General features: G+C 37.4%; 1 protein-coding gene across 1 annotated transcript in view; it reads left to right on the top strand.

Annotated features, from left to right (window-relative positions):
* Positions 1–25,407, top strand: part of LOC139117225 (ran-binding protein 9-like) — a 51,187-nt gene that overhangs the window by 18,131 nt on the left and 7,649 nt on the right. The window contains exons 4-12 of the mRNA XM_070680166.1: positions 1,913–2,080; positions 7,432–7,454; positions 8,638–8,739; positions 10,804–10,886; positions 13,303–13,415; positions 14,651–15,211; positions 19,529–19,680; positions 20,360–20,471; positions 21,617–21,768. Of these exons, the coding sequence (XP_070536267.1) occupies positions 1,913–2,080; positions 7,432–7,454; positions 8,638–8,739; positions 10,804–10,886; positions 13,303–13,415; positions 14,651–15,211; positions 19,529–19,680; positions 20,360–20,471; positions 21,617–21,747 (1,445 nt within the window). The 3' untranslated portion in view covers positions 21,748–21,768. The remainder of the gene's footprint in view (positions 1–1,912; positions 2,081–7,431; positions 7,455–8,637; positions 8,740–10,803; positions 10,887–13,302; positions 13,416–14,650; positions 15,212–19,528; positions 19,681–20,359; positions 20,472–21,616; positions 21,769–25,407) is intronic.

Here is a 25,407-nt window from a genome sequence, read left to right as displayed (position 1 = left end):
TTTAGGAATGATGTCATGCCATCATAATGTCTATTTCAATAAACATTTCTGTCTTCCTTCATTAGTTTGTTATACTGTGCAAATTCCTTCAAATATCAGTGTGATATTAGTTTACACTTGAGACCTTCATCAGAAATTCACACCAAAACTAGTCAGTGTTTGTCGTCTACATTTTCTTCTCTGCAATCAGTATACAGGCAGTTTGGTTGCATTCATGCTGGGTGAGCTGGATGGAGATTTCTTTAGTTACCAGCATAACTGCTTTTGTTTCCAGTTCTCTGTTGCCATGGTTACTGTCTCCTATATGATACAGGGTGGTTATAGCTTTTGAAACGACCAGGAAGCTGTCAGATCTAGCCATCTTCCGTGTCATTCAGTCCTAGTAAAGCTGGTATATATTTCCATGGGATTTAGTTTAAATGGCCAATGTGGTGATATAGCTGTATTGCATTTGTTGAAGGGTGCTGATATCAGCAGTCTAGTATCTGTTTGGTTGAAGCTTTGTAAACTCAAAATCACAGTTGAAGTGGATGGGCTTAGGGATGATACGGTAATAGTTTACTACGGTACACCTGCAAGATCAGCTACCAAGGAATGCTTGCAATACTTCTTTGTAGCAACACTATTTTTGTTGCAGTGCTCTTTAAAGGCCGGCTCAGTTGATCTGACTTTCATCTGTGTGATGACCATGGCCCATTTTAATCTTCAACTTTGTTCAAACAAAAGAACAGCTGACAGCCAGTATCACTAGTTGCTAACCCAATTGTCTGGCCTTGGGAAAACAAAGTGACAATAAATAAAGGGATCCAGTATTGCAACCAATGATGTGGCTAGAACAATAACAAAAGACATCGCAACAATGGAGGTCTCTTTGTTTCATCACCTGAGGACAACCTTTGACCTTTAAATCAGTTTATGGCTGTTATCGATTTATCAGTTCTTTGACCTTGCATTGCTCTTGTGTGTGTTTATATTTGAATTTTATTTTTTTCCACAGTTAATTTGTGTCACTTTTTTGTTTGAAAAATGTCATGTTATTTTACAAAGTCTCAGCAAAGTAGAAATACTAAACTATGCCCAATCAATTTGAATTTCGGGCAATGAACCTGTGTGTCTTGTCTTGGAATTATCTGACAAAATTTAGTTTTCCTTCAATTGATCCATTTCCTGTGATTATGTGGAGAAATTTGGGAAAGCAAAGGTCACTGACTTTGTGATATACAGTACTCTTCCCCCAACCCGACATGTACACGGTAGCTCTTGTCAGTTTTGCAGGGTCAAAGTTAACCCATGCATGTATACCTTTTATTGCGATACAGTATATTGATTTATTATGAAGTCTGAATGCATGTGTGATGCTAGTGTACAGTGTAGTGTGGGTGAATTGATAAGATACTGACCTCTCCACAAGAAAACAGCGACATTGTAGATGTAGATCAATGTGCTCTATTATGGTAGGATTCCTGAGAAAGAGCGCTGTAGTATGTGGATGTCATTTTTGAAAACATGAATAAAAGGGAATGAATAATGACACTCCTCTCAGACCTCAATAGTATCTTAGTATTCTCCACAGCTTGGAAAAACACTGAGCAGCTGATTTACAAAACAATAGTTATTTGTATATTTTTGTATTGTGCTAATAAATTCTTTTATTTTATAGTTATCTTACATATAGATAGATTTGTTTAAAAATCAGTGGAAGCTGTACTCTCAAAATCCCTTGTTCAGAACACTGCATCTACCAGCATGTGGCCTTGTTCATGTTAATATTTTTATAAATGTTTTAGGTGAATAACTTTATCATACTTAAATGATAACATGTGTGTACATGAAAGTGGCTGTATGAGGTTAAAGGTCACCTGCAAACTTTGCCATATTTTTTAGTATCATTTCCACTCTTTTTCTCCTTCAGGCTGGGATAAACATTCATATGGGTACCACGGGGACGACGGCCATTCGTTCTGTTCCTCTGGTACAGGGCAGCCATACGGGCCTACATTTACAACAGGTGATGTGATTGGCTGCGGTATCAACCTCATTGATGGCACCTGTTTCTACACCAAGAACGGACACAATTTAGGTGAGTGGTCAGTGAACCGTACCAAGCCACATGGGAGCTTTTTAATCGAGCCAACGCCAGTAGTGATGGCGCCTATATCTTAATCACTGTTTCCCATGGAGTGGTTGTACTAGACCCCAGGTACTAGATTATATATAACAGCTGATATAACTGTCAATTTACATCAAATAAAATAAAGTCGCACATCGTATCTTTCTCTCTTCTCAGTCCATCTGTTTGATAAGTCAAATTGTGCATTCTCAATGTCACCATTTAAATATACACAACACAAATTTTAATGCTAAAAATTTTTATTCTTTTACTTCATATCATATCCTGTACATCATATTTACTCAGTATCAAGTGCAGTAATGTTTGCTTGCTCATTCATTAGGTATTTATGAATGTTGAAACATTTTAAATTTTAAGCAGCCATCTTAAATAGTCATATCTCATATCTCTGCCTGTGTAAAATCAAATACTCTTCCTGGAAGCCAAAATACTGTGAAATAATATATATATATATATATATATATATATATATATATATATATATATATATATATATATATATATATATATATATATATATATATATATATATATGGCTTCCAGGAAGAGTATTTCATGTTTAAGTTTATTTGACAAGAAACAATAATCCACTGTGTGATATAGGGTTTGGTGGATGTACTGATAATATAAATCTTAGATATCTTTCTGATATATTCAATACTCTGTATTTGAAAGCAAATTTGAACAAAAAAACACACTGGAGTTTCAACAGACAACAAAGAGCTATGAGAGGAATGTTTATGTAGCATTTACTGAGTTATTTAATGGTTAATGTTAATTTGATATCCAGGCCTTGAATTAGAGTGATTGGCTGAAGTACCAGTGTAAATTTGACTGACTGGAGTGTATGTTGCAGTGAACAAATAATTGTGTAATCTTCTGTCACTTGAATATGAATATTATAATTGGAGAGCAATCATAACGTTACATCATGCTGGTTGAAACATACCTGCAAAGCGGTGCTGTTGGTTTGTTCTAGGGATTAAATTATAATGCGTGATATTCCATCATAATGTTTGTTTTTCCATTCTGTGTGCTGCATTGTAAAATAGTGACCTAGTTATTCTAGCATACTGTTCTTGCTAAATAAGCTCAATTTCAAGCCTTTACCTAGAGATAGTAGAACCAAATTAAGAAATTATTCTCAGTTATTTTGAACAAAACCACCTGCTCAGGTGAAATTGAAAATTATGTAAAAAAAAAAAGCTTTGACAAATTAACAAATGTCTTGTGGTGTACAGTATGTTCAGAGTCAGAGTGTAGATATATTTAGAGATCTATTATGCATCTTTTCTGCTTCTGGGTCTCTGTATTTTGGGGAGAGACCTTACCCTCCTCCGGCAGAGATTCTGATTCTGAAACCATGCAAATAACATTAATATCTTGATATTTATGTCATGGGGAGTCACATAGGGCAATGTGGAATATAACCAGTGATATACTCCCATGCATACCTTTATTCAGTCACTTTGGTTTGGTCCCTGACTCAGTGTTCTGAACTAGGTGGCTAAATATATATATATAATATGATAGGGGTAAAAGGTTGAAACTGGTACAATCACTTTTTTTGCTTTCTAAAACCAATAGCATTCCCCGCTTATCTCGTGAGTATTTATCAGCCATGGCAGTTAAATCAAGCACAGTGATTGACCCATGAGTCAGCAACCACAACAGAAATAAAAAAAATGTGATATCTGCTGTTATTCCAATTTGAAATTGTGAACTGATATGATAGCCTTACAGCTGTTAGGAATCAAACTGTGATGATTTGTGACTCGGCGATATTAGAGCGGCAGGAGCTTTACGGCTTGTGTCATGTTAACATTGCAGTGTCTTGCAGAGGATATCACTGAGAAGAGAGTGTGTCATTAAAGGAAAGTCAAAGTGGACTGAGTATCATGTGTAACTGGTATATCCATGTAAAAATTGGCAAAGAGAAAGAGTGGCATGTTGCTCAGAAAAATTCTACCTATTGGTGAATTTTCTCAGCCAGTTTTCTTTTTACTTCAAGAAATCTTTTGAAAAATCGAACTGGACTTAGTATCATTTATAAGTAGTATATCCATTTTGAAATCAGTGAGGAGAAAACCTCACATGTTGCTCAGAAAATTGTACGGGTATTGGTTTCGTTTCTAAGCCAGTTCTCCTCCTTACCACCCAATTTTCTTTTGTAAAGTTCCAATTTGCCTATTCAAAACTATTGGGCCTGATCAAATTGTTATAGAGTTCATTCGTCAAAAACTTTCCACCTCTGCCATGAAGTGATTGGACAAACACCACCACTGGTATGTTACATGTACTTGGAAAGAGCCCAATCTAATTAAAGAGTAGAACATGCATATTCAGATGTTCGAAATAAATTCCATGAGGAAGTGACTCATTCAGACTTTGACATATGGTCTCCGCCGCTGTGTAAATATACATGTACATGAATTACTATTTTCAGTAACAACTATGTATTGCCGTTTTTTAACGACCGCTGAGAATGAGGCTGACCCTGTAGGGCAGCCTGTAACCTTTGAAATTGAAAACAAACAAACAAGTACTCTACATTTGTTGATAAGGTGACTGAAGATTAATAGACATACACATGTGATGTGCGTGCTGTCAGTCAGTCTTTCTGTATTGACATGTGTGCCAATGACCCTCCATGGAGACAGTAGCTACCTCCATGGACTCTTTGATCCAATCATTCTCTGACCAATCTCAAGTTTTACCGTTTTGACAGTTTCTTATTCAAACTATTAGACAGCATTTCACTCTTTGTAAACCTTGTATAATTTAAAGGGCCTATACCTGTAAATTTTTATTAAAGTTTGTCACTATTACTTTAGCAAGTCAATCATAAGTTCCTGTTCTACTCCAAAAAGGATGTTGAAATGCGTACTATTTAGCTTGTCAACACAGCATCTATACATGTGGAAGTATTGCTGTTGTTTACATTAAAATTCTAGGGTGGACCAGAATTCACTTGTCACCAATAACAATGCAGTTTTAAAAATATGTACAGGCTGAGATGACAAGGAGAATACTGTGTATCTCAACATGCTTTGGGGACGAGTGTAGAACAAGAAACTGTAGTTGACATCAAAAAAGAAAATTATTTCAAAATATCATCAAAAGTCAATGCTGCTTTGCCTTTGAAAGTGTTCATTGTTCAGAATTAAAACATGTGAAAATAGCAGCGTTCTCACCAGGCCGCGATTCCGCGACATTCTCGCGTATTTGTCTGTTTTTGTCGCGGATTTCTTGGGCGTGCGCGCCAATAGTGGCGCGCCTTTGAAATTATAAACTTTCATGGTGCCAGCCGTACGGCCGGCCGGCCGTATCATACAGCCAGTACTTTTCACCATGGACGTAAATGATTGACGCGAGTAATTACACTTCCTGGTTGAAACTGAGGCAATCTGGAGGCAATATCCGTCAGAGGGCGTACTTAAGCCACAGTCACTTGGACCCAGTCACTTGTGATTCGATACATGATGGCCGATGCATTACCACACAGCGGCCGTCGTGTATTGAACCACACGAGACTGTGGTAGTCTGACGCACTGGACGTGTTCGCCTTGCATGCATACCGGTACATGTCCACGGAATTCGCGGAAGCTGGAGGCGTCATGGGCACGATAAATATTTTCATAGGCTACGACAACAATAATCCGAACTACGAAAACACAAGAATGTAAAGCTTGTATATCCCTAAGGAATTACATGAACATTTTTCGAAAACAATGAACTCGAAGCTGGTAGCATTATGCTGTGAGTTCCGCATGACAACCAGGGTCTTGACGGGAACGACGTTATAGTGTTAGTGCCGTTGAGATTCAGTGAATTTTTGTTCTCGAAAAATAACGTAACTTTGTCTGAGATAATTTTTAGGTCTTTGCTATGTTTGGAATCATGTATAAACTTCGCGGGAGATCCGTGTTGTGTGATGTTATCAGGCATTTGCTCCGTTCCTCGCCCACGCGACCTAGTACCCACGACTGGAAATGATCGACAACAGGCCCACTGCCGATTGATAATATTATTCCAAAAGTAGTTCCGAGGTTTAAATGTGGAATAGTTGGAGGAAAGTTCTCTTATTATGCAAAAAATTATCAATTCTTGGCTTGCGCATGTGATAAGTATATTATTCCAGGCGAACTTATACGTGAGAACATGGACGTCTTTTTCCATGCTTCAATCAATTGACAGAATTTGTAGCCTTGGCTGGCGACCAAAATTTCACGTAAAAAGTTGATGATTGATTACAAACATCATAGGGATATGTTTCCTGATCTAAATAAATGCTGACTTGGCCTGTTCCTTCTGCTGGTTGTGAAAGGGGGTTTAGTGTGCGAAAAAAAGTAACTAATGACAGGAATCAACTGGGAGCTGAACGGCTGGACACTCTAGCAACTACTGTTATTGTAGAGGGCCCCGAAATGGACTTTCACACTGGAAAGAACGAAAGTCCCATAGACTTTTCATTAAAAGGCACTGATATTCAATATCAGTTGATATGTTCACCGAATGTTTACAAAAAAGTTGTCAAGTTGAATGAGTTGTTGAGTATTTTTTCCATGCATAGAAAAGGTTCGTATTTGCAGTTTGACTTGTTTAACATATTTATGTATTGTCTCACAAAAATCATCCGTTGTCCCGATTTTTTTGGTCAGCGGGACAAAATGTCCCACAAAATTTTTTTTCTGGTGAGAACACTGAAAATAGTTGTCGACAAAAAACATACTCAAGTTACTCACAGACAGCGTGTATTATGAAAACAATGATATATATGTCAGTCAGTGTACATGCTAATAATACCTTGGCTGGTTTTACTTACTTCAGACATAGTTATAAAGTACAGTGAGGTCACCATACATGTACCGGTATGTTGAACATCTTACATCGACATTTGAATGGAAGGTCGACTTTGTAAGGATACTTCAAAAGCTCTTGAAGTGAAAAACATAAAGAGACATTGATTTGTCACTCTGAACATGACAGCATCAATCTAATTAAAATCCTCATGCGTTTGCTGTAATGCTTTTGTGTTATGATTTCAGAATCAGATACATGTACTTTAAGAAAAAACAGATTTGCACTTACCTGAAGAACAATTGCCTACATACATCACCTCCCAATGTCAATAATCACTGCGTGTCTAATGTATGATGAATACATGCAAACATACTCCATGGATAATGTTTCATTGTACTCTAGCATATCGTGGGCCCAGGATTCTCCAGTCTGGCCCAGAGTTCATAGAATGATGAATAAACAACCATTTGACATTTTTTTTTCTGATTTCTTTGCAGGTATAGCATTTACAGATTTACCGGTAAGTCAAATCTCTGCCAGCAATTTAATTCATTCAGTTGCAAAGATTGTGGCTAATCTTCTATTGATATCAGCGAAATACATATATCACAATTGTGATCATACTGACCATGGGTGATGTACATGTAGAAATGTATAGACCTTTTCCGGATTATCCCACAGTGCATTGCTGTGGCTGTATCAAACACTGTATACACACTCAAAAACAAACAAAAACATGCTAATTTTGTGACGTACAACAAATTGATATAAGAGAGTGATACAAATTTGCAATGCCAAAAAATGCTTCTTGTATTTTGTGTCCATCAGCAAAGAAAATGTAGGTCAGGGTGTAACCTGCCATAGTGTTCTATGAGTAATATACCCTACAGCTAAAAAGTTCTATGAGTAATGTACGCTTTGTATACCCTGGTGTGCACTGCATCGTGGAACCAGTAGAACTATTGATGACCTGTGTATGACCTACATGTATGCACAGGATAATTGGGTAAGAGGGGAATCAAAAAGCCACAGACTGCACTCTCCAATAGAATTGTATCACTGTTAGACAGTGAGAGGTAACCTCTGACCCCCTCCCTGTGATGATGGGGGGGGGGGTACATGTAGGGTTTGGTAAGAGACGCTCGCCAGCTAGCAGTGTTATGTCATTTTCTGACAGTGATAATGAAGACTTGTACTGCAAAAAGCCCCAATATGATGTGCAAAGGTCAATCATAAATAATTAAAAAGTCTTTGAGTTCAAAGAAGTCCTCAAGGAGTGAGGAGGGAAAGATTACAAGTGTGTTCATAGAAATCCATCCACAATAGAATTTTATCAAAAAGAGTTTGGCAGCTGCTGTGTATTGACGACTGTGCTTGATTGAGCAGAACACATCAGCCAGCCATAATAACGTCTGGAGTAGATATCCCTAGGTGGATTTGTCTGTGGATTTATGATAAAGCTATGAGTCAGTACTGGATGACTGAAAATATGCACATGTTGAAATGAATGCATAAAAACCCAATACAGTACAGCCTGTGGTTAGTTAGAATGCCATTTCACCATATGCAAGACTTTATGATATTGATAAAGTATGTGAATAGTATCATCAATGTTTCCAAATTGCAACGTCTCTAAGTGTAAAATTTATTCACAGAGTATTTGTTATTGATTATTTTGTATGTTTGTCTTCTTCCCGCTGCAGCCCAATTTATACCCAACAGTAGGACTACAAACACCTGGTGAAGTTGTAGATGCAAATTTTGGACAGAGCCCATTTGTCTTTGATATAACAGACATGATGAAGGTAAGTGAAATGCAGCACTTTGTATTCTTAATTTAGGTGCTTTACAGTTGATCTGTTTTAGAGTTGTTTTCAGTTCTACCATCCCTGACAAGGAACTGACATCTGTTATCATGTAATTACAACTGCTACGGTTTGATCACACTTGCCAGTGGTTTGTGTAAGACAGGGTATGAAAGGTCATATCGTTTCTGAGTTAAACCTTTTGAGTAAAATTTGCAAGCTGTGTCTTTATTGACACAGTATTGCAACATCTGTAATACCTTAAGCAAGGGGTCATTAGAACTGTGCTCAAAGGTTGTATGGGACCCATATTAATGTAAACATTTTATGTGAGGTATGTTATCCATTGATGAAAATTAAAACATTTGTCACAATGTGAATTGTAAAATGTAATATTGCAGCTATGTTGACATGATGCATCTAGATATCGCAAATGAAATGCATTGGCTGTCAATGCGAAAGTTACGCAGGTGCAGTTCTGTTGACCCCCCTCCCCTTACGATTGACTGACATCTTCAGAAGATTGAGGTTATCAAGGTGCATGGAGTGGTTAAGAACACACTATTAGGTTTTCAATGTTACAAGAACTGGTACTTTTACAGCTTTTACTTTGTTCTTACCCTGTTCAATGCAGTGAATAGTTTGACCCCGTACAAAAATAATTGCTTTGGAAGGCGCTATCTTTCTTCTGGCATCAGTTTTGGTCAAAATGTATTTCCCCTGTTGTATTTTGTTTTGTTAATAATTACTGTGAAGAAAAGTTCGTATTGTTGATTCATTCACAGAATCATTTCCCCTTGGCTTTTAGGTGGAAATGCCGTGAAAAATAGCAAGGCAATTTACATGTACATTGAGCTCACCAAGGCCAAATGTTTCATTGGCTAATCATGAAACTCCGCTGATGAATCACTCTTTTTGAAACTGTCAGTTTAATTTCTTTGCTAAATGCCCATTAAAAGAGATTTTTAAGTACAACTTTTCACATGTAAATCCAGCTCTCCCTGGAACTTGACCAAGGTCACAGTTCAAAGGTCAATAGCTATTCACTGAGGAAGAAAATGCATTAGACGTTGAATAGGTGAAAACCTCGTCCAAAAGAACAGGAAACAAGCGTGTGGCAGGTTTACTTGTTCAGTTGGCGTGTGTGACAGCTCAAAAGTGACAGGAATTGTGCCTTATAGATTTACATAAGTCTGCGTCTTACCTGTTTGCAAGATCTCATCAATAATGTTAAAACAGAGTATGTTCTATATGCATTGACCACAAGTAAGTATAACTATAAGAGACAGGTTTGATTCAAAAAGAGACTTAAGTATTTATCAGTAGGGTGTGGTATCAACCAATACAGATCCTCCCCCCCTGTGTTTATACTCATTTGACATCGCTTGGTAAATTTTGATGAGTACTATCTGTTGCTGTGTGCCCTGGCACTTTCTGCATTCATCAAATTGTCGCTCTTTGGTAGGTTTAAGCCTTTTTAAATAGCAGTTGAGTGAACTAGGCTTTGATAATCACATGTAAATGTCATAAGTCAAGGTCCTTGGCTGAACTAGTTTAGGGTTGAGTGACCAGCAAATGTGAATGAAACTCATGCATGTAAAGCTGCAAGAGAAACAGCAAGCATGAAATCATATCTTTGAGAAAAATTTTTCGATTTTGCCATGCCATGGAAAAGTATAAATCTAAAGGGCAGTGAGAAATTGTCATGTTTGCTACATGTACTGTACCAAGTGTCCACATGTTGTTTTGCCTAGCAGTTATTCATTGTATGAGTGCAAAGTTCTTTTTTAAAATGCAGTTTCAGATTTCATGTATGAAATGGTAAACTGTATCTGAAACTCGAGGAGGGCAATGTCCTTAGGTGATAGTGAAACCTCAGAATTAAGTTTGTCCGAAGATGTGATCAATATAGATCTCAGTGGAAGAAATTTTGACTGTTTTCATGATCAGCATGCAAATAACATTTTGAAAACAATACAACAGTACAGCAGTTCTGAGTGTGGCAAGGCCATTGATTTAAGAATGTCAATGGATAATCTGTGTGTCTCTCTATCTTGTTTTCAGGAAATGAGAGCTAGAACAAGATCAACGATAGAAAAATTCCCTGTAGCAGACAGTAAAGGAGAATGGCAAACCACACTACAGAGGTAGAGTCCATTACTTGTCATTTCTTGACAATCTTGACCAGTTTTGAGCCACATATAAAAGCAAGTGGTTACTTTATAGTTGGTGAACAGATTATGAGTATGAGATTTCTTGCCCTCATCTTTTTGGAATTTGCCACCAGCACGCAATATTTGAAACAACTTCGCTTCATTTGGAAGTGAAGCATGTAAGGCAGCTCATTGATCAGATAATTATTTACATGTGAAATCATCAAATTCATGCTGAAATTCGCAATAAAGATCTACCCTATCCCACACTGTACAGAGGTTTTGAAAATTCATCATAATTTGAGCAGTTCATGTAACTGAATGAAATGGTCCTGTTACATAGTCTAGTGGTTAAGCAATCTCTCACATTCATGCAGGTGCATTAATATTCACCTGGCATCTCAATGACGTTGAATAATATTGCAGAAAATTCATAGATTTAGAGCAAAAAATCATTCCTTCAATCCAGGACAAATGGGTTCAAATATCAGCGTCTTTTTAAGGACTTACAATTCTGGAAAGACAGACTTTATGAAATACATTGTGCAAACCAGCAAATGTTTTTATTAGCTACTATAGACTATAGTCTATAGAAGCTATTGGGATGGGTATCCGTCCGGCGTCCGTCGTCAGTCTGTATGTATGTATGTATGTATGTATGTATGTCCGTTTGTGAGGCGTCCGTCCACTCAGATATCTTGAGAACTGCAGTACTTACTGATTTGATATTTGTTGTGTAGATGAAAAATATGATTTTGAGAAACTATTTTTTTAAATTTTTTGATATTGTTGAAATAGGCAAATTAATGCCAAAAAAGGTGTTTTTGGTAAAAAATCTTCTTCTTCATAACCGCTGGTCAAACAGCTTTGTTATTTGGTATACAGGTCCCTAGGGTAATCCAACTTAGATTTGTTCAAATTGTGATGAAATATGCAAATGTGTATTTTTAAGGAATTTTTTTGTCATTTTTGGTCAAAATTTGACTTACATTGTATGTTATTCTTGTACTGTATAAACCCTATCAATTCACCCAGAAAAAATAATTAATATGATTTTAAATAATTGAATTAATTAGGAAATCATCAAAGCCAAAATAATTTTAGTGTAGAATTATCAGAAAGTTCAACTTTTTTTGACAGTTCATAGTGAAATGCTTACCATCTTGGAGGATTAAACATGTAAAGGCAACTTTCCTGAATCCCAACTTTGACATATTCTGAACCGTCATTTATTGTGCCCTGTATGTTATCTAAAAGAAATTGCTCAAAATAGTCAATAGAGATAGAGATAGAGAAAGTTCTAATTTCCATTTATGGTTGACTTGGTAAGGATAAAATAAAATTACTTTTTGAGGAAAAAAATAGAGTGGTCAATTAAAAGAGTGGTCAAAGTGATAGGGCTTTTATGGTAAAGCTGGGCTGTAAGATTCCTCATGTGCTATTTATAGCAATTATGCAATCTGTGTAAACAGAGCAATGAAAGTTACATGATTCCTTATAATGCTTTTGATGACCTTGAACTTCTTAAGTTTCAAACATTTGTCTCTTCAGTGTGCTTTCTCTGAGTATGTACAGTCTCAACTTATTCAACAGAACTCACTTACAATGTTAATCAAAGATATCCACCTTCTTCATCAATATATGTGTCACAAAAGGTTATTCTCTACATAACACAGCAGAGCTCTGTCAACTGTTGAGTTGCTTGTTCTTTCAAAACCGCTGGTCAGACAGCTTTAATATTTGGTTTACAAGTCCCTAGGATGACCTAAGTGAGATAATTTCATACAGTCAGGAAATACTTAATTTTGTATCCATGTCTATAGTAGCTTCAGGGACTTTGGCCCTATGTTTGTTATTTGACACTATTAGAAAAAAACGACAACTTGTGGCGTGCTCTGCTTTTGAACGATGTTGTATTTGCATATGCATTCTGTTGTCACACAGGCAGTATAATAGACTTGTTTCTCGTTCGCTGCTGTGTTACCATAAACAGACCCATGAAAAGTCAGCGAGACTTCACCAAATGATTTTCATTATGCACAACATCAAATTAACCCTTTTCCTGCCAGACAGTATCACTTCCCCATCAGCCAAGTCAGTAAAAAGCGGTATTGAGCCAAAACATGACGTATTTTCACCCACTTAGCTTGGTCTGCTATAGCATCTTTAGTCCAAAAAAATCAAGTTTACAGTATTTATGTTTTCAACAGCTTTCAAATGTACAGTATTATGTTAAAATACACCATATGGAATATGTTGTGTTTCATTAATTTTAACCATCTTTACCTGTTGGTGAAATATGGACTTGGCAGGAAAAGGGTTAATATCTCTTCTAATTCATAATCACCAGTAGATCTGTCCTAGGTACTTCACGTCCTCGGTCAAGTAACATTTGTATTTCCATCAACAGAGTTGTGTCCACATACCTGGTGCATCATGGGTATTGTGCCACTGCAGAGTCGTTTGCCAGGAACACCGGCCAGTCATTCGATGAAGAACTAACCTCCATCAAAAATAGACAAAGTAAGTCTCTGCCTTTGTCAGTGTGTACATTTCACTTTTGGGGTAGAATGCGCTTCAGAGACACATATTCAGACTTTCAAGCTTTTATAATTCTATTTTGGTCTACCATTTGTGGGGGCTCATTTTGAAGCTTATGGAGTGAATAAAGTTTTAATCAGATAATTTTTGTTAAAATCAGAAACGTTATTTTTCCCTATATAGTCAACACAGGGTTGGCGGCCATTTTGAATTTCAAGTGTTGCTAAATAATGGGTAATTTGTTTCTGTTGTACCAAATTTTGCAAAGTGACCCCTGATTTTCATTCTTGATTTCCAAGGGGACAGGTTTAATATGTCTGTACAAAAACTTTGAGCAAAAGTTTAAGACTTTCAGTTTTGAGGCATAAATTACTAAACAAGTATAGATACTATTGTCAGCTATTCTGATTTCAAAACTAGTTTCATGATGCGAATCCTAACAAAACCTTAGGATGAGGTAAGCTCTTTCATGTTTCTCAGTACTCACAAAAAAGTCACAAAATGTATACATCAAACTGAAAGCCCTTATCCCTACTACTCCCATTTCCCTGTGTAAAGTTCCAAAATTACCTTTGGAAACAATAGAGGTTATGATGATAATCACTCTCATCAACTGTGAAAAGGAAGTCTTAGTTTGGTGATAAAATACATCTGAAATGACCTTGAATGCTGATGTTTATCAAGTGTATTTGAAAATCATTGGCACAATCAACCGTTCATAAATATTTCCTTTGTCTCAAAGTACAATTCACTATCAAAAGAGAACAGTTAAGGAAAATGTCACAATGGATCTTTAACCTTTTTAGTACTAGCACTGGTAGAATACCAGTGTTCTGACTGGCTGGAGTATGGCCAATTTTTTCAGTGAGTTGGTCATAATATCCATGAATCTAAGAGCTGATGTGGCGGGTTTGAAAAAGTAAACCTTATCCCGTCAAGTTCATACGGTATGTCACCATCAGGTCAAGTTGGTTTAAACTTGTGAAGCATGACATGTCCCATATGGTGCATTTTACTAAAAATTGAACATTGGAAGGCTTGTGAAAACAGAGAAACTGTGGGATAAAATACGCATGGTTTTGACTTAGTACTGCTTCCTACTGACTTGGCAAATGGGGAAGTGATACTGTCTGGCAGAGAAAGGGTTATGCAAACTTGTGGTAGTGTTGATAGTGAAGCGGTTGCTGTGTTTATTGTCTTCTCTTCTCTTTCCACAGGAATACAGAAACTAGTATTAGCTGGCAGAATGGGTGAAGCCATAGAAACAACAAAGACATTGTATCCAGGTTTACTAGAAAGGAACAGTAATTTATTATTTATGCTTAAAGTACGACAATTTATAGAAATGGTGAACGGTACGGACAGTGAAGTCAAAAGCCTGCACCCCAGGCTGTCCAAATCGAGTACCAGCTGGTGTAGTCCCTCTGTCAGTCCCAACCGCAGTACCGTTTCACCACAGACTTCATTACACAGATCGCTGCTGCACAGCGAGAGTATAGCGAGCAGTTCGAACGCCGTCAGCAATAAACAGTCCAGCGGCAGCAGCAGTACAAGCAGTGAACTGAGCACCGCGGAAATGAACGCGGCCAATAGCGCCCGGCTGATGAACGGCGCGCAGCTTAGTCGAGTTATCCGGGACAGTGAAGAGGACATGGAGATAGGGTGCCAGGAGGAGCAGGAGAACGGCGTCCATGTTTGCAAATCCGTCAGAAATGGTTCTGCAGCACATTACATGAATGGCAGTTATTCAGATGAAGACATGGACACAGAAGAAACAGGTAAACATATTCCTGCACAAAATATTCCTACCGTAAGCTGTAACATTTGATGATTTTGTCTCTATTTTCCTTTTTAATGTCAACTACACTTTCTTGTTCCATTCCCCAAAGCCATGTTGATATACACAGTATTCGGCTTGTCAACTCTGCCTGGTACATGTGTAGACTGTGTTGTTATTGTTTACAAGTGACTTCTGGTCTGGACTGGAGTTCAAATGTAAACAATGACAGTGCATTCTACATGTGTACTCACTGTGTTTGTTAGCCAAATAGTAGGCGTCTCAACGTGCTTTAGGAATAGAACAAGTACTTGCAATTGACATAATAAACAGCATTTCTGAACAAATCATCAAAGTTATGGCTAGTTCTCCCGTAGGCAGTTCGCTCTCTAAGTCAATATTGCATATTTTGAAGCCTATGACTCTGGTAACACACAGGAAGTTGTCATGTCTTTCTCACAATTATGTTCATATAGCTTCCGTGCATTCTTACATTTGACTCAAAACAATCTCAAGTGTTCTTTGGCAGTGTTCAAGATTTGATATTTCTGTGTGGGACATCATACCTGTGAACTACAATGATACCTGCTGCATTCAGAATTCTTTGCAGGGTAGCAGCCATAGTGTGAAACGGTGACCATAATATTGAAAGCTAGAACCATTTATTCCCCAATAAGTGTGAAAACCTGCATTTCAAACAGTGTAAATTGTGCAATTCATTAAATAGCCACACAAATCATATTGATATATTTTATCCCCAGGATTTTCACAGCACATTTTTCCATATATTAGATTTCTGCGTTAAAACTTTACGATAACATTACCAAAAAAATAAGATCTTAAAACAAATTCTCACAAACTTTAATCACTACAGTTCTCCTTGATACCAGCTCTCACAGGTATATTATAACATTAACTGTATTAATCACCCAGGCACTGATATTCAACTCCTTGACCCACAGGGAGTTGGAAGATTTCCAGGCGGGCAGGGTAATAATAGAGATGACTCAGGGCGTCTGTTCAATTCACTTGTAGGTGGCCAAGTGTGAATTATAAATGCTGGTTGACAGATATTTGTTTTAAGATTTAAAAAATGCTGGTAGAAATGAGAGTAAAGGACACATGGCCATTGATGTTCAGTCTCTATAAATACAATCACATACTAATAATATCAGGCACCAATGATGTTAGGCATCAACAGGCCACATTTATCATTTATTCTTTAACCCTTTTCCTGCCAGACAGTAATAACTGTATCACTTCCCCATCAGCCAAGTCAGTAAAAAGCAGTATTGAGCCAAAACATAACGTATTTTCACCCACTTGGCTTGGTATGTTATAGCATCTTTTGTCCAAAAAAAATCAACTTTACAGTATTATGTTTTCAACAGCCTTCAAATGTACAGTATTATGTTAAAATACATCATATGGAATACATTGTGTTTCATTAATTTTAACCATCTTGACCTGGTGGTGAAATATGGACTTGGCAGGAAAAGGGTTAACTTGATTATAATGCTAAATAGACAGTGTTGCAATGTGAAAGATGCTCACAGAAGAATTATTTTGTTCGTAGAAAATTATTTAATCATTGAAAGAGAATGTTATTAAACTTCAACCATGCGTGCGGGTGAACATGAAAAAACCTGTGAGGTTGACTGTGGCAAGCTCAACAAAGGAAGGTCCTTTTCTTCGTAGCGTATAAAATCCTGTACATTTAATTTTAAATTATTGAATGTATCTGCGACATATCCACTGGACAGGAATGACAAATCTTGTAATATTTTAAAGTGATGGAGTTTCATTCAGTATCTGGTTCAAAGAGTTCTTTTAAATCATATATGAGAATATTGCTTGTGCAAGATTTGTTGTTTCCACGTATTAACGAGAACAAATTCGGAACTTGTCCTTATCGTGTATGACATATACTGTTTAATCTTTTTGTGTATTGATGGATTGGTTGGTGGAGAGATGTCTCAAGTACACATCTTGTTGATTTCATAGGAGTGTCGCAGACTGTTCTGTCCTCCATGTATTCTTTGTAACTGTGTCCTGCAATTTCCATCGGATATTCTATATACACACTATGGGCAATGGCATCAGTGAACATAAATCTAATCACGTAACACATTGGCAATACAATGTAAACTTCAATTTATAGCAACAAGTGTGTTAGTTTATGCAATATGAACTCGTTGACAGTGTTGATTTGGATCATTTTACACAGATCTCTGTCTCCAATTACAAGGATGGCTCTTCTCAGAAAAGCTACAAAATGTTTACAAATGAAGTGAACAAATAAATTTAATTAATGAACAAATGAATGATTTATTACTGTGGATTTTGTTTTGATACTCAATAAAAAAGCAAAAGATTTTGCCTAGGAAATGATGAAGTTTTGAGAAAACAGAGAAATTGTAATAATATAAATATGTCAGTGACAGTATAAACACAGGAAATTATTCATTGTAGTTTCACTGTCTACTTTCCACTACTTTCTGTTTTGTCTAGATTTCTCTTCTATAGATTCAAACAAGTCCACCCAGCTCGTGGTTTTCACAATGTCAATTGGCATATTGGTTAGTTTGAGCTGTTCTTACTTGTAAAACTTCACTCCTTTCCTTCTAACACCAAATAAATTCTTTCATTGAGCCTTGCTGGCCAAAATAATGTGTAAGCATTTTCTGGACTCAAGAACATGGTACATATTGCATGTACCAATGAAGGGCTAGCCCAAATTTACTGTTTGTGTGTAGCATATATGGTACCTGTCTTTTATTGAAAACTTATTTTTCCCCAGCCTAATTTTGCTGCTGACGTACAGCGTGCTCGGAAGGTTAAATTGGTCGATTGTTACTATTCACAGCAACTTAGGGAGTCTATTTGTATGATTCAATTATAATGGTAAGATTCAGCCACCCAGTTGGATAACAGCTTGTGGGACGCTGCACATCAGCCCTGATTTTGCGATCAGATCACCAGATGCCATGGTGTAGTTACTGTGAAACTTTAGGTCTCTAGAGGGCTGAACTCTGATGTTCATCAAGTCAGCTGTCAGTTTTGTCTGCAATTGCAGACTAAACCCAGATGTCCTTTGACCTGTAGCAACCACTTATCTGCCCCTCGGGATATTGTCTGGAAGTCAATAAGTGTGATATCAAGCATATTACAGTAATTAACCAAAAAGCACAAGAACTTGTTGACAATGTGAAGGGATTCATTGGCACCCTACCTGGCAGTAACAACAAAAATACTACCATCAATGAAGACATACTAGAATTGTTTATCAAATTCACATTGACTTTGAAAATGCTTTAGTTGCTATTTGTACAGGCTTCTCTACTAATCTATGCATTGGGATAATTTCTTACATGCCAGCATGCCTAATCCAAGGAAAGAGGGTCTCTGCTCTTCAAATACAGTACAGTGTATGTGCATTTTTCTTGAGGCGCAGTATCATTATTTTAATGAGAACCAATACAGCATTTGATAACAGAATTCTCCTTTACAGCCAATTTGTAACTCTTGAAGAAGGTACTTTTTTAAAAGAAAGGTAAAAAAATTTCTGAGAATGAAGCAAATGTTAAAGTAAGCAATATTTAATAAAATTTTGTGAGACATGTTAGTGAAAGTTTGTGTATCAGATTTGGTGCTCTTGACTTCATGTGAGCTACTTATTGTTCTGTCTACAGATATAACTATCATGTGATAGCAGGCATTATCTGTTATGTTGATACAGTTTCGTTTTGCTATTTGTCTATAATTCATGTATGGTAATTGTTTGTAAATTTTTTATTATTTTTGACTTGACTGAGCAAAATTGCATTGTACCAATTTAAAGATTACAACATGACTGTACATGATTTTGTTTGTGAGTTCAGTGCCAAACCATGCGCAAGGAGACGTGTGTGTCAGTTAATACAATTTTAACCTCCGATTATAAGAAACAACAATAGCATGCCCATGATGTCCTGAGTTCCCCCTCCCCCCTCAATAAATGTATTTGGCTCAGCTTCAATATGCCCAACAATAAGACAAGACAAGACAAATGATTGTGGAAGGTGAGATCACGCAAGCTATGTGTGTGTGTATAATCCAGTACACATACAGACTATATACAGATCACCTCTGTATAATTCAAACATCGCACAAGAAATTCAGAAAAAGTGTACCCTATCTGTAAATTTTGTATTAGTGGACACAGTGTGAAAAGAGCTATTGGGTCAACAGTTTAATGTTTAATGGGTTACATAAAGGCTAATAATAATAATAATAATAATAATAATCTGCTTGCTCTTTCTTTCCTTCACTGCTCTAGAAATAGAATGCAGATCAAAACGACGGCAGCTCTGTGGGGGCAGTGAGACGGCCGTGGAACGCATGTTACAGTTTGGAAGGGAACTGCAGGCCATGAGTGTACAGCTGAAACGAGAACATGGAAAGAACGAGAGCAATAAAACTATGCTTCAGGTAAGCATGCAGAAAATGCTGCCATGAATCACTACTTAATGGATCACTGAGTATACTAATACTGAAATGTCACCGATACACATTACGCCGGGCAAGCCTTTTGAAAGCGTCACGTGTTGGATGGCTTACCCCTGCCTGATGGAGCAAATAGAGTTTTGTGTAGTGCATGATTTTGGGCCATTGGTCATTCATCATATCCAATGATTTGCATACTTGACAAGTGTTTCGCATACGCTTTGCATAAATGAATACTCTTTTTCAGGAAATCAAGCATTGGATGTATAATATGGAATGAATTTTATATTTTTGTGTTTGTCAATGACAGTGTAACAGGCATGCATTACTTTGCCAGCAGGGCTATTGAAAGGACTTTTGATAATTGCATTACATGTATGTATTCAGTTGTCTATTGTAAACCTGTTATTGATATTGATGTTGGCATTTAATATTGATTGATAATGACTGTGTTTCTTGAAGGACCTGTTCCTGTATCTTTGAAGAATTCTGAAAAATATCCATCTAATCTAGTTCCTTATTACTTTTTAAGCATGTTTAAATACCAGGTACTTAGCCACTGAAGACATATTATATGCATGCTATGAGCCATATTAGGGCATGAATAACAGGTGTCTTATACACAGATATGATTGCTGTAACTTTCACTTTGGTTCATCTACAGGATGCATTCAGTCTATTAGCATATGCTGATCCATGGTCAAGCCCAGTGGGATATCAATTAGATGCAGTGCAAAGGGAACCAGTATGTGCTGCCCTCAACAGTGCTATTCTTGGTAAGTAGACAAACTTCCTGGTATGTCATTCTTGGTGACCATAAGCGTTCCCATCTCGTGATGTAGAGCTGGGGCTACACTTGGCTATACCTTACCTAAGCTTTGCTGCATCTTGGTTGGTTGAAAGATTTCGCCAGGTTGATCTTAATGTGCCATTGTTTGCACATAGAAACATACCCCTTAAGATCCATATTTCAACTGTTCTGATTATCTCCCTGTCATTACAATGAGTATCATAAACCCTTCTGTACTTGAAAGGAGGAACTGTGCTGTTCTTGTGAATTAAACTTGGTTCTCATGTGCTCAACAAATTTGGTATTGAATTGGAGAGAAACTTAGTGTAGCTGTCCATTGTTTCCAAGTTAGACAATGCAATTCTACATTTCAGCTCACCTGTTCATTCTCACTTGACCTCGTTTCAAGTGTTGACCGTTGTAGTATTCGCTGATCATAATGTCAGTGCCAAGTTCAGTTTCATATTTCAACTCAAGGCAGTGTTCACTGTATGAGGTCAATTCTGTCCAAGCATACAGTTTCATCAGACATTCTAGTGGTAAGAGTCAACGCCCACTCAATTTTTGAATGTGAAGGTCAAGGTCAGACCTCTGCTGACCTTTTGTGCCGGTTTTGTTAGAGATACATTACAGCGCATTGTCAGTCAGATCTACAGATTGATGTGTGTGTGTGTTATTTCTAGCACCTTGAACTGAGGTTTGTTTGTAGTGAAATTATGTGTTTTTCAGTTGATACTGTTTAAAATAATCAAGTCTAGATCCCAAGGTATTTTGTCCATAGCTCACTTTAAGCCAACCTGAGCCAACCAAAAGTCTTCTCTGTTACAAAACAAATTTCACATACTGTATTAAATATATTGTTAAAGGGCTGACCCAAAAATTTTCATAACATTCTTGAATTGACTCAAAGAGTTCAGAGATTCAAGAAGTTGCTGATCACACAGCCCAATACATAATCACATTGCTTTGTTGTATGAATAAAATAATGTGACATTTTGTCAGTAAACAGACAGTGTTTACCACAAGTAAAGAGACAACTAAGTTAAATTGTTTACCTGGAGTAATTCAACTAGATACAAAGCTAATTTGTGTGGAATATTATAACTTACAGGTGTCTTTCATGTTTTACAGAATCGCACAACCTTCCAAGACAGCCTCCATTGGAATTAGCGTTGGGTCAGGCAATGCAGTGTGTTCAACTTATGTCCAAAGTTGGTATAGGATCTTGCTCTTTTGCTAGTATAGAAGACTATCTGCATTGACATAGCTAACAACCAATTAAGGTAAATGTTTTTGTGCGTATCTGAATTTTTGCATGATCACCAGCCTTGTGTTATGATATCCTTGATTAAAATCAGATGTAGAGATAGTTCCCTCACTACACCTGAACCATTGCTATGGAAGATCAGGTTCAAATCCAATGCTTTGCAGGAGCCAATTGGGCTGTTCCAAACAAGATTTGTGTATGAGTGTGATGTGAAATAAATTTGCAGTTTCAGTCGGTTTATTTTGACTATACACAGGCACAGTGAAAGCCGATCTGATGTTATTGGCATTTGTTGACTTTGCTAAATACCTTGCAGTTGAAACTAATTAGTGTAAGAAATTTAATTACTGATCTTATCAGTGTCCTCATGGCCTAACGATGAAAAATGTCAGAGAGGTTCTCCATCTCTTTGTAATTGCTTGGCTGTTCTGGCTGATGCATGGGATGTGAAGGCGATCTTCTATATCAGTGGTTCAGATGTAGTGAGGCAACTCCTAGCTGATGAGAACAGCAAAGAACACACAAAAATGGAAACATCGCCATCGCTACATCTAATTTGAACCAGATTGCCTAAACACAAGAGAGACAGAGAATAAAGAAAGAGAACTCAATGAACATATCGTGTATGTGAGGTACCTTTACCTCAATATGGTAGATACGGTGAAAACCAAAATGTCATGTAGTGCGTGTGTGCAGCTGCAAGCTTACAGGTCGCAGACTGAAGTACCAGATGTAATAATAATAATAACAAGGCAGTATTGCTGAAGGCAATGAGTACTTGGCCGAGATAGAGTATTTTGAGGACAATATATACTACTATTCAAATATGGTCTTGATTTCCTCCTGTCAATTAGGCATTTGATTAACTGGTTATTAAACGAAGCAATGGCATGACACTCCCGATCGAAGCTTTCGAAATGCATATATCTAGTTTAAAAGAAGTTTCGGATCGTTGACAGCAGAGATGAACTGGGAGATGAACTTCAGTTCGTTGAAACTCGACACGCCTAATAATTTGTTACTTTTTCATAGAATGCCATGCCCTTCTCACACTTCAGATTAGTTCAACCGCCGATAAAAGCACAATTTTCAAAACGTTTTCAATGCCGTTTAAAATTATTTTATTGTGGTGAACACGATAATAGTCCTAGAAACTTTTCATAGTCACGCTAGATCAAATGCATGGAGCGACTATCATACTGCAGGTGCAAGTCATAAACACGTTCATGATATTAAGAGATACACAATTATTGAGAGCCGCAGAACACAAACTCATCCAAGAATATTCCTATTAGATCGATTCCTGAAAATAAGTCAACGCACCGGCGTGTTTTTTCCGCTCAAATTCTCGCGTAAAATGTTAGCGGAATGTCGTTCTCTGCGGTCGCGACCTCGGTTGAACCGAAACGGCAAAGTAAGCTAAGTCCATTGTCGTACGTCTTTTTCTTTTTAAAGATTTCTTGAAAAACACTTCTACGCTTTTTTTTTGAAGTCAAATCTTTCCTTACACATTGCATTTAAGTAGGCATTGTTTAATTTTCTGTATGACACTGTTGCCCTAGAACCGAATTGTAAATAGATGCATTACAAAGAATTTACTTCCTATGGCCTGATACTAGAAATGTAACAATTTTCATTCCGCGATAAAAAAAGTGGCGACATTTCCGAGGCGCGAATTTTTTTTGTCAGTCTGGTATTATTTCTCACTCACATCCATGGCAAGAAAGAAAAGTGATTTCAGATCCCAAATTATTTGTAATGGCCAGGCAGCTCGAATAAATAAATTGGTCCTCGGAATCGCCGCTGTTAGTTTAGCAGATTTTGATTTTTTTCAGAAACATGACGTATTTTCACCCACTTGGTGGTCTGTCATAGCATCTTTAGTCCAAAAAATCAAGTTTACAGTATATATGTTTTCAACAGCCTTCAAATGTACAGTATTATGTTAAAATACACCATATAGTTGTGTTTCATCAATTTTAACCATCTTGACCTGATGTTGAAATATGGACTTGGCAGGAAAAGGGATACTGTACGATAGACCTGATCATGATTATTGATAATAGACACCTCCTAAAGGTTTTATTTCTTATATAATATGCCATATTACATATATTAGAAATCTAGCCATTTTTCTAAAAACCGCAGCCCGCAACCCGCACTTTAGCAGATACCGTTGACCCCTCGCCTGCGTACGATGCTATGTGCTACAGCTAACGCACAGCATCGTACGCAGGGCTAGCGAGAGAGTTGCCGACATCGACGATTATTTACGAGAAGTGAATAAAAGACTGTCATTTTTGGAAGCGATCGAGTAGCTGAGGTAGGCTGGGATACGACTTGGGCCCAAGAACGCTGAATTTCGGCAGTAATTTGGCTTTTTACGTCAAGTCCCAAAATGGATTTGAAGTCACCGACTGTAGCTGTAGCGGAACACACAGCATCGTACGCAGAGCTAGTTGACCCCAAGTGAAAATGTGTTCGCGATCAAATCTTCCTATATTTTTCTCAGAATTTTCGACAAAATCATTGCTTCTTACATCTTTTGTAAAATATAAAATATTAATATAAAAATGCGATGTGCCATGTCTCCAGATTTCTAAAATATCGTTCGTTGACCGTTCGACGGAATACTCATTTCGCAAACTTGTGACGCAGTTGAAATTCAATACTGACCGCCAAATAATCTTACAGCGCTTGTCTTTTTAGTGTGGAGTTTCAGGGTTTGGCACACACGGGTTTCTTGACTGTAACGTACAAGTTGTTGTACTCCGACACATAACATCAAAGGATGCGTCGATTGCCGCACGTTCTCTTATCATGCAGAATGTTACGGAGCTATAACACTGTAGCAGAACTTTTACCTAAGAGAGACAGTAATCTTTCCCGACACAGGCGTATGATTGGTTCAAACCTTCGCAGTCTCGGTCAAACACACCGGAAGACTATTCCATTTAACATCAAGGGATGTGATTTGCACTAAAGGGCGTGATTTTTACCGGGAATATTAAAATAAATGCAAAAATTGAAGCTATTTGTTATGAAATTGACTAAACATTTATTTGTATTGTACCCTGAAGGGTAACAAACACTCACTCAGTGTAGCCAGGTTTGACTTCCATAACGGAAACCACCTGTGTATTCAGTGTTCATCAAAACTTGCACATGAAAACTTGTATCCGCCAACTTTGCTCTCTGAGAGCAGCGGTGCAGATAGGCAGCACAGATTGAACTCATTGCAATACAGGGGAAAACGCAGACAATTTTACACAACCCTTTTGGACTCGTACCACGAGTCCTAATCAATAGACGTTTGCATGGATGTGGCTAAGAAGTTTGTGCACTGGCATCTCTGCTACACGAATAAAGTGCGCCGCGTACCGGAGTTCAAATCCAAACCGTGCGGGTAAATTTGACATATGTGTTTTGGTTATTTTTCATCGGGGGGGGGGGGGGGGTCATCAAATTTTTTCGTCTGACAAAGGGGGGTCATCTTTTTTCACGAAAAATGCAGGGGGTCTATATTTTTTTGAACACCGGCGACAAGATTTTGCCGGCCCCCAAGGCCGTAAAAACTGAACGGTCCGGGCGGAGGGCTTCTCAGATTTGATGGCTTCTATGAACTCAACTTCAACATCCAGTAACACTCTTTGTC

The sequence above is a fragment of the Ptychodera flava genome, chromosome 18 (assembly GCF_041260155.1).
Source record: "Ptychodera flava strain L36383 chromosome 18, AS_Pfla_20210202, whole genome shotgun sequence".
NCBI classification, from domain to species: domain Eukaryota; kingdom Metazoa; phylum Hemichordata; class Enteropneusta; family Ptychoderidae; genus Ptychodera; species Ptychodera flava.
Note: the sequence above shows the minus strand (reverse complement) of the source record. Positions and strands in the feature narration are given on the sequence as shown.